General features: G+C 40.0%; 1 protein-coding gene across 1 annotated transcript in view; it reads right to left on the bottom strand.

Moving 5' to 3' along the window:
- GPR39 (G protein-coupled receptor 39) overlaps positions 1-5464 on the bottom strand; it is a 175613-nt gene extending 170149 nt beyond the window's left edge. Inside the window, exons 1-2 of the mRNA XM_014075807.2 lie at positions 5355-5464; positions 4212-5078 (exon numbers count right to left, since the gene is read on the bottom strand). Of these exons, the coding sequence (XP_013931282.2) occupies positions 4212-5070 (859 nt within the window). The 5' untranslated portion in view covers positions 5071-5078; positions 5355-5464. The remainder of the gene's footprint in view (positions 1-4211; positions 5079-5354) is intronic.
- Positions 5465-11098: the final 5634 nt, after the last annotated feature.

Here is an 11098-nt window from a genome sequence, read left to right on the forward strand (position 1 = left end):
CACAGGTGGGCAAAAGACAGTGCTGGGGGAGAGGACTACTTCACCAGCCATAAACCTCACCGCACATCACTGAAAGCCTCATACGCTTTGACTTGAGTAGTAGATTTATGAATTTAATTTCTGCTTTATAGAAGTTATTACTTTTAACAACTTGGGAGGAAGGCTATAAATTGTTTTTATTACTGTTAGACTCCTTAAGACATCTTGCTCTGTGTTTGTCATTTACATTTTATGTGAAATGTGAAATATATTTGGAACAAGCAAATATTTGTTTTAATTTGATCCGTTTATTAAATGAAATTCAGACAGAGATATTGTTATCAAAATATTTAAATTCAACAATTTATTTGTAAACAATATATTTGTTCATTTAGTCTAGATTAAAAGCACCCCAAAGCATAATTCTTATGAAAGCCACAACTTCAAATGTGGTATTCTCATGGATGTAGGCCATGATTTCTATTTCCTGTTCATTAATCTCTTCTCTAACCAAAGATAATTAGTGAGACATATTAAAGAGTTATCCGAAATGCATCTCAGAAGCCACTAACCACTGCAGGCAACAGGGCACCTTTTTACAAAAAATTAATGTATTTTCCTAACAATTACTTAGTGTTCTTTCTGATCATAGTCCCAAAGGTGCTTTTTCAAGAGGCAAATTGACTCTCTTGTTTCTTTTTGAAGATGTTTTGCTTCTCATCCAAGAAGTGTCTTCAGCTCTGGAAGAAGCTTCTGGAAGAGAGCTGAAGAAGCTTCTTAGATGAGAAATGAGATGTTTTCAAAGAAAAACCAACTTGATGGCATGTAAGCAAAATGTATTTCTCCCCCAGAATATAGCATAGTATTTGTTTGCAATAGTGGTGACAACTATTTGTTTTTAGGAATAAAAGTGCATGTACTGTCTATGTACTGTGCCATGTACTGTTATACTAGATAAATTTCTTAGGCTACAGGTAGGTAAAGTCAGATAGGAAAAATCCTGTCCAAATAGAAAAACAGCTAATGCCCACTTCACCCCACAAACAACTGATCACTGGGTTCAGATATTACTTAAATCCTAGGAAAATACATTTATGAACTTCAGAAGCACATGTTATACAATCACTAGTCACATTGGCACATCAACAGAAGAGAAAACCCCAACTCACAAAATGATGAAACAAAGCATGTTGCTTAATATACAGCAGTGTACTTAGAGTGTTATGAAATGACATCAGCTTATGGAGCTATATACTGAAAGCACATTAAGTATGCCACATATGGAATGAAAAACGTAACAAAAATATGTTAACATATTTGTTATTTGTTAACATGCTATACCATTGATTCTTCAAACTAATCTACTAAAATACTGAAATGGATGTAGGTGAAAGATAGTGTAAAGAATTAAACTAAAAAGTCTTTGAGCAAAAAGTGTAGAGCCTGAATCCAAAACTTTCATTAACTATGAATTCTGTGGTTATCTGTAAGTCAACATTGCCCCACCACAAAGTACCAATATGTAAGTTAGTTCAGCATTCTTCAGTGTTCATTTGGTCTCCTAACTATAAATTATGAGAATTAGAATCCACACATTATAGGGTTTACTAAAACAATACAGGAAAAGTACTCTCCATAGCTGAAAATGGGATATTAATTTTCACCGTTACATTTATGAACAATTCTTTTTAGCGCAACAATAAACCAGAAATAAACAATATGCCACCTTAATTGCTTTATTTATTTTTTAGAATTGTAACAGCATGTCCACATTTTCTTGTTTCTTTTCCCCCAAAATAAAAAGAAGGGAAGGGAATTTGCAATATTCACTGCATTCATTTTGTAGTAAGTTAAATAGTTGAGGTTTCATTGGCTACAGATCATAGTAACAGCACAAACTGTTAGGAAATTATAAATATAATTGCTGATCTACTTATATACTCAATAGTTGCTAATGTATTTTAATTTACTTTTCATTTCTCCCCACCCCCCGTCTTGGTAACGTGCACACTCATGATAGTTTAATAGAAGATGATAATTGTAGGAGGCAAGCCAGCATAAACAAGGAATGGCAGCCATTCAGACAGAACATGATGAAAAGTTAAGAAACCAAAATAAAGTGCTGATGCCCAGTGAATAACAATCTGGCATGTTTCTCAGAATGGGGAAATAACAACTTAATAAGGTTTAGAGTAAGAAAATGTGGCAAGGAAAAAGCAGAATCTAATGTAATTGCCAGTCATTTAATAAATACAATTCATAACACATTCCAGAACAGAACAACACATGAAAGCAATTAGAATTATCAAGACTTTAGTGAAACCAGTGTACATTTGAAAGAAAGTGGAGAGAGAATGGTATCGTTTTAACTATCTCTAATCCAATACCTTCAATTGCATGCAATATTTATAATCTCAATCTAAAGAGTTTTGGGCAAATGCATGGCTTCTACCAAGCACATAACTATATATCCTGACATACTTACAGAGAAATCTGAACAAACATAGTAGTTCAAAAGTAACATAACTATATAAATATAACTATATAAATATATAAATCCTGCAAAGATGAATAATCCCAAGGAGGTTTCAGAGCCTGCAAAACTGACATCTTCATAGCAATAGCAATAGCAGTAGACTTATATACCGCTTCATAGGCCTTTCAGGCCTCTCTAAGCGGTTTACAGAGAGTCAGCATATTGCCCCCAACAATCTGGGTCCTCATTTTACCCACCTCGGAAGGATGGAAGGCTGAGTCAACCCTGAGCCGGTGAGATTTGAACCGCTGACCTGCTGATCTAGCAGTAGCCTGCAGTGCTGCTTTTAACCACTGCGCCACCTTGGCTCTTAGGGTTCATGTGAACCCTTGCCTATGATTACCATAACTAGAAATATGTGGATCAGCACCAGATAACCACAAAGTTGTTATCCAATGATTATCTAGATCATGGGTGTCAAACTCGCCGTGTCACGTTGCCGTCACCTGTCGCTTCACAATGTTTTTCCCCCTTTGCGGATAGGGGTGGGTGTGGCCAGTGTGTGACACAGCCATCCTGCGGGCCACCATTTTGACATCCCTGATGTAGATCTTTACAGTCCATATATGGTAGCCTTGTTGTTAGACCCTCAATGCAAATCCAGGTGAGAGAAATGTACTAGGAAAGATTTACATGATAGGGCTATGTTTAAGAGAAAGAAGCATGACCAGTGAAATAAAGTGACAAGGTTAAATATACATCTTGGGGTGAATATTCTGAAAGTCTGGATCAATTGATTAATCATATAGCCACTCATATATGGTAGAGATCGATTATGGTAGAAATGGATGGGATATATGGTACAAATTGCCTTTGCAAAATCTAATGTTATACAAATCAATAGATTGTTAGCATTATTATTAACTGTCTTTTTCCAAGTTTGGTGCTGAAGATTGTAGCCCATGCTAGTAAGCCTTAACCTTCTTTTCTAGGATGTAAATGTAAATCCTGCCGAATTCAGATATTTCTGACAAGGTCTGTATTGTAAAGATAGGAATTTCAAATAATTGCCTGGGTTGCTTTTTCAGAAATTTCAAATGTACATGGATCAATATATTTATCATACTTCCTATTTTAGACTCCCAATTCCATCTTTCCCTTCTTGTTGCTTATAAAACGCTGTGAGGTCATCAAACGTTGTTTTATTTCTCTAAGGGGAACGAATTCAATGTCATCAAACAACATGACTGTGAAAGCAAATTGAATTTTAGGAACTCCATCCTCACACAAAGACACACTTAACCGAAGAGATACAAACTTCCAACTCGTACCCAATGAGACCATCTGGAGGCTGCAACGATTGTACAAGTCTCTAAAAATAGAGAGCTTTCTTAAATAATAATGAAAAAATGTCATAGAATGCATTTAGGAGACGCTATGAAAAATGCAGGCATTGGATTCTACGTATAAAGAAAAAGGAAATGCAACTTGAAATAAATCCATTCGTCTTAAATACACATTCATGTTGCTTGCACCAGATAATTTTTGTGTCACTTACTTTCTGTTTAGCAAGAATATTTCCATAATGAATAACAAATAGTCAATATGAAAAGTTATAGAGCCTAATTCAATTCTGCCGTTAATTTTCTATTTCAGATTATCCTTTCTCTTACATTTCTTTCTTGTCTTGTAACCCATTTCTTACTGCTCACTATCCCTCACCCATCAATGTATGGTAATCCCATTATGAACTTACCTAGGAAGATAAGAGTCTGTTTCTTGGATCCTCTGCTCTCTGGACTTTCGGTTTTCCTTAGAAATTGGGATTGCTTTTCTCTTCCCTTTACTTCCACTGTTCCTTGCTTGTAGACCATCAAGACTTTAATCATATTCCGGCACATAAATGTTACAGAAACCAATACTATGATGTACACAATAAAGGCAGTGAAAATACTAAACTGGAAGACTTTCCATTTGGATGATAAATTGGTACATATTGTCACATTTAAACTAAATTCAGGCAGACGTAGAGACTTGGATTTTTCACAGAGAACCAACCCTCGATGCCCTGGGGTGTCTACCAAAGGGTGCTCTGCCCCCATTGCAAAGAGAAGGGGTAGGGCCACCAGCACCGATGTAATCCAAACAAAGGCAATGAGGATCTTCACTTTGTAGGTTCCAGAAATAGATTTGAACTTAAATGGGTGGCAGATGGCAATGTACCTCTCAAAGCTTAGGGTGGCCACATGTAACACAGTGGCATAGCTGCAAGCCTCAAAGAGGAAGCTGTACAGCTTGCAGGTGAGATCTCCTTTTGTGGTGGAGAAAGGATTCCATATGATGCTGTAGAATTCCACAGGCATCCCCAGTAAGATCACCAAGAGATCCGAACATGCTAGACTTATCATGTGGTCAGTCACTGCTTTTTGCATGTAGCCTTTCTTTTGCAGGATTTTGGAAGTCCGGATGGTGACACTGTTGCCCAAGATCCCTGCCACAAAGATAATGCTATAGATGAGGGCAAGAATGATCTTCACCCATTGGTCTACTTCAAAGTCTTTCACGTGGCTGTGATCAATGAGGTGCCAACAATCCTCATCCTTTGAGGCCTCCATGAGCAAAACTAAGTATGGAAACAGGAAAAGAAAAGCAGGTCACCACAGGTCACTCTTTCTACAGTCTTACAGTTAACATCCCACCACACTTACTCTGAAGCTAGATCGGTTGGTTTGAAGAACCTTTTGTTCTATGTAAGGACAAACAGACTTGAAGTTTTAATAACACATTCATCTCTCATATTCCCCACCCTACCCCCAGGCCTTATTGAATTAGTCCTCTGCCTCAATCAAATTAGCAACAATGAGAGAAAAAAACAAACTGAGGAAAGCTTTTTGTTCACCTGTTTTGGGTGGGACAGAAGACAGGAAATGCTCAATGCTGAAGACAGTTCTCAGTTCTCCCTAAAGAACAGCTAACCCGATCAGCAGTACTGTTGTAGTCTCTGCCCTTTTCCACAAGATCTGTTCCCTGAAAGGCAGGCAGTTTCGGTCAAACATTAACTTGGAGCCGAACAGTGAAAGGGATGTGGTCACTGATGAAGCCGATAAGGCGGGCTGAAAAGGAATGAGGCAACCTGACTAAGAGATAAATATTCGGGCCTGGTTCCCCTTCCTGAAATCTCTCCCTGCTTGTATTAAGCTGGGTTGCTACTGCCGGCAGTGTATGCTGTTGTTTACAATCCACCCATTCCCACAGTTTACTTTAATGTCCTTCTCTTTAATTTCACCTCTTTTCTGCCTTAAAGGCAGACTAGAAGCAGACCCATGCAATGACTTGTCAGTTCAAAAAAGGAAATTTCCTCATCTTCTAGCAAGGTTTTTGATTTTTATTTTTTTGAGAACTTGACTACATGGAAAGTTTTGGCACTGGGTGGTTATGGACAGAGTTGTACATATAGGTAGTCCTCAACTTACGGCTACAGTTGAGCCCAAAATCTATGTTGTTAAGTGAGAATTTTGTTAAGTGAGTTTGCTCCATTTTTCAACTTTTCTCACCGTATTTCTTAATTGCAGTTTAAATTAGTAACACGGTTGTTGCGTGATTCTGTCTTCCCCATTGACTTTGCTCATCAGAAGGTTGCAAAAGAGGATTACATGACTCTGGGACACTGCAACCATCATAATTATGTGTCAGTTGTCAAGCATCCAAATGTAAATCCTGTGACCATGGAGATGCAGTGTGAAAAATGGTCATAACTCACTTTTTTCAGTGCCGTTGCAATGTTGAACGGTCAGTAAATGAACTGTTGTAAGTTGAGGATTACCTGTATTTTATTGAGCTTCTGAAAATCCAAATCCTCAGAGGAAAACTTCCTTAGCAGGCCAGTGTTGGTACAAATGATTCTGATGCCAGTGAAATTCTGTGCATCATTATAATGTCTGAGGGGAAGAAACAGAGTTAGGGTAAAGCTATTAAGATGCTCCTTTTTGCCCAATGGCAAATTAGCCTGGCAACCTTTTTTCCTGACATGTGCTAATGAAATTATTCATCCCTGGCCCACAAATAATACAGGTTTAAATTCTCCTTAGTTGTGTCAGTTCTTTATCATTGATTTCCTGGAGCTAATATTGAAGGTGCAATCTAACAGGACTCTGTTAATGTTGTCTTTTTGCCCTTTTTTCCCCACCCTGTCCAAGGACAGCCTCAGGATGTAAAAAACCGGTTAGGCATTGTCACTACATTAGCTTGCAAGGAATTCAAATGTTTGCAGAAACTTGAAACAGAGCCAATAGAGGCAGGAGAGATTTCATACCTGCATAGTTTTCATGCTGATTCCAGGATGGCTGGAGAGAATTGAGAAAGCCCCAATGGTGATGTCAAAACTATTCAATTCCCATAAAATCATAGGATTTAAGGCCACCGAATTCAACCTCCTACTCAGGGTAGGCATCTAAAATAAAGCTTCCCTTTCAGATGCTTCTGAAGCCTCTTTTTAAAGTAGTAAGGATAACTACAAAGATGGTCACTCTAAAAAGCAAACAAATGTATCCTTAACTCCCATTTTCAATCTCAACTTTTGTCCCTCTTATCCTTGATGGATGATACCATTCTGTGACTAAACCCTTAAGAGCTACTGGGGACCAGTTGAAGAGGAGAGATGTTCCTTAAATTAATGTCCCTGAATTCCTCATGGAGGAATAAGAGATGAAACTTTTCCCAAGTAGCTTGGTCACCTATGGCTGAGCAGAAAAAAAAATGTATAATATAAAATTAGATCAATGAACCAATGGCTTAACCAGAATGCAGTTAACTGCCAATATTTACACTCCTCATTATTTTGTAATATGGTTTCACCAACAAAACTGGGGTGGGGGAATAATATAAAAGGTGTTTTTTAAGAAGAAATAAATAGGAAAAAAATAGTTATGTTTTCCGGTGGTGAAGATAGGTTGGGAAATACATTTAAAAAGGAAAACGAGACCATGTGACTTAGAAAAATGTACATGTAAAATATTTATGGACATTGATGCAATACGGAAGAAAAGGAATTTCTGAGAAATAACAAGATCAGATTTGCTAACCATATCTATGAAATTTGTGTTTAAATACGGGAATTATCTACTGGGGAAACAATTGTTAGAAAATGAACATATTCTATACATCACAATCATAATCATATTCCACAGAATATAACCATATTAGTGCCAATCACTATATAATCCTATGGTATGGTAATAATCTTCAGCTTTATACCATATATTTGTGTGGCTGTACATAAATAACAGATAATGGGATGCATTTAACCCTCTCAAAAGGGGCCACAAAGGCAGAGAGGTTTATTCTGGGAAGTTTTAGTCTACTTGACCGTGTAGATAATGACAACTTTGAATGAAACATTACCAGATACGGTCAAATGGCACTCTGATGGAAACATACCAGGTACATTTTTTGGGGGGAAGGAACTGTTTTTTCTAACAATGTTTCATAGTTTGTTGTGAATGGCTTTAATTAAGTTAGATAATGGATTATTATTATTTTAATTTTATGCATTCTAAACTGATTAGAGAAAGCCAGTTCAGTGCAATGATAAAGGCATAAAGGTAGAAAGCCAGCTGATTTTCTTGATCCTATTACTTTGTCTGAGCCCTAGGAAGGAGGCAATGGCAAACTATTTCTGAAAAAAACTTACTTAGAAAACTGTAGTATCTGAGAATTGGACACAACTGAGCAGGAAGAGAGAAAACTGATTAGACTGCTATGGAAACTCTATTTAAACAACAAATTTTATCTAGACAACAAACAATCAACAATTTCCCTTCTGGCCTAGCAAGGTAGACTTCGAATTGGTACATGTGCATGGGTTCCTTTGAATGGGACTATTCAAAGCAGTTTACAGCAAAGCTACATTCGTTTTTACATAAAATGTAAAAAAAAAGTGACTCAGTTCATAATGCGAACCTTCCAAAAAGATAATTTAAAATAAAACAGAGTAAAAACTTCAGTGTTGTATGTCTTCCTAAATTCTTACACATGGCCCCTTACTACCATTCTCCTTTCCCCTCCAACGGATCTGGCTGAGTTAATTAAGACTTAGTGTGTTGTGCAAATACAGTGCTGTAATGATGTATCACTATGTTTCTTGGTATTGATTGGGTGGTAAGCGCCAAGAGACACAAGAGTTGTACTTGTAATAGCTGGATAAAATAAGGAGTTTCCCTTGACACAGCTTGTACAACTTGTACTATTAAAGGTGTAGAATGCTACTCTTTTATATTTAGGTCACTAAAGTCCATATATATAACAACCATTGTTGTAACTCAGGAATTGTGTAGTTTTTAAAGTTCTTTGTTATATCTTTATTTTGCTCTCCAAATCACTTCGAATGAGATTAAGGAAGGACTAATGAAATTTCCTAGCTGATTCAGTAAGAAAATCTATAAGAAAAACTATTTTGATTTTGCTATACTGTTTGTTTTCTTTTCTTTTTGCAACTGGGATTAAGTTCCTGGGAAAGAAAGCTGCCCCTCATAATGATACTAACTTTAGATCAGATGTAGGGAATGGCTCAGGAATTCTGAGAGTTGACAACTCTGAGAATTCTGAGAGTTGAAGTCCACAAGTCATAAAAGGGCCATAGTTTCCCACCTCTGCTTTAGATAGACATTTTTTCTCTGAGTTAAGCAATCACCTTTTTATTATATTGCCTAATTTACTTCTAAGTCCAGAGCCCTCTTCATGCTTTCACGAATGTAACTTGCAGGAGGTAAACTGCACCATTGCCCCCTCCGGCTCCTTTCAGCCTCCAAGTCCATTTTTAGCTGAGTTAGCACCACACATTAAGCTCAATTTCAAATGTCAATTTCTCGCGGATAAAGTTGCTCTGCTTCGGACGGACCTGGACTCCAATTGCGCAGAGCCAGCCGAGGCACCAGGGGAGAATCTGGATAGACATCACTGGATTGATTTTCAAGTTGTTACCCCTGAGGAAGTGGACAAGGCCATGGGAGCCGTAAGTGCCTCCACATGTGTGCTGGACCTGTGCCCCTCCTGGCTGGTTGCTAACAGCAGGGAGGTGACATGGGGCTGGATCCAGGCGGTTGTTACCCCCTCCCTTCGGGAGGGGTTCTTTCCGCTTTAAAGGTGGCGGTGGTGAGACCCCTTCTGAAGAAGCCATCTTTGGATCCAGCAGTTTTAAACAACTATCGTCCAGTCTCCAACCTCCCCTTTGTGGGGAAGGTTGTTGAGAAAGTGGTGGCCTTTCAGCTCCGGCGGTCCTTGGAGGAAACCAATTATCTAGATCCCTTTCAGTCGGGATTTAGGCCTGGCTACAGCACGGAAACCGCTTTGGTCGCGCTGACCGATGATCTCTGGAGAGCCAGGGATGGGGGTCATGCCTCCGTCCTAGTGCTCCTTGACCTCTCAGCGGCCTTCGATACCATCGACCATGGTATCCTTCTGCGATGACTGCGGGAGGTGGGGGTGGGAGGCACTGTCCTACGGTGGTTCTCCTCTTACCTCTCGGACAGGTCGCAGTCGGTGTTGGTCGGAGGGCAGAGATCGACCCCTAGGCCCCTGAATTATGGGGTGCCGCAGGGTTTGGTCCTATCCCCCCTCCTGTTTAATATCTACATGAAGCCGCTGGGTGAGATCATTCGACGGCACGGGATAAAATACCATCAGTATGCGGACAATACACAGTTGTATCTGTCCGCCCCATGCCAACTCAGTGAAGCGGTTAATGTGATGTGCCAGTGCCTCGAGGCTGTTAGGTCTGGATGGGGGTTAACAAGCTTGCACTCAATCCGGATAAGACCGAGTGGCTGGTGTGTTTCCCTCCCACTAATTGGCCAAGTTTTCCATCTCTCAGGCTGGGGGGTCAAACAGTACGCCCCTCAGACAGGGTTCACAATTTGGGAGTCCTCCTGGACCCACAGCTGACTTTTGAACACCACTTGTCGGCTGTGACCAGGGGGGCATTTGCCCAGGTTCGCCTGGTGCACCAGTTGCGTCCCTACCTGAACCGGGAGGCCCTCACAACAGTCACTTGTGCCCTTGTGACCTCAAGACTGGACTACTGCAATGTGCTCTACATGGGGCAGCCCTTGAAGAGCATTCGGAGACTTCAGCTTGTCCAGAATGCAGCCGCGCGAACGATCGTGGGTGCACCTCGGTTCACCCATATAACACCTATCCTCCGCGAGCTGCACTGGCTGCCTATTGGTCTTCAGATATGCTTCAAGGTGCCAGTCGTCACTTATAAAGCCCTTCATGGTATTGGACCTTGGTACTTGAGAGACCGCCTGCTGCCAATTACCTCCAATAGACCGATTAGATCCCACAGATTGGGCCTCCTCCGAATTCCATCCACCGGCCAATGCCGACTGGCGACCACCCGGAGGAGAGCCTTCTCTGTGGCTGCTCCGACCCTCTGGAACGAGCTCCCCATGGAGATTCGAACTCTCACCACCCTCCAGGCCTTCCGCAAAGCCCTTAAAATCTGGCTGTTCCGACAGGCCTGGGGCTAAAGAGCTTTTGCCCCCCCCCCTCGAATGGTATGGTTGTTGTGTGCTTTTAAATTGTCTATTGTTCTGTTCGTCTTTTTTATTCCTTATCTGTACCCCCTCCCTTGACTTGGATTGTGAG

Source organism: Thamnophis sirtalis, unplaced genomic scaffold (genome assembly GCF_051295495.1).
Source record: "Thamnophis sirtalis isolate CommonGarterSnake01/CBP01778 unplaced genomic scaffold, rThaSir2_p1.2 scaffold_1, whole genome shotgun sequence".
Lineage (NCBI taxonomy): Eukaryota > Metazoa > Chordata > Lepidosauria > Squamata > Natricidae > Thamnophis > Thamnophis sirtalis.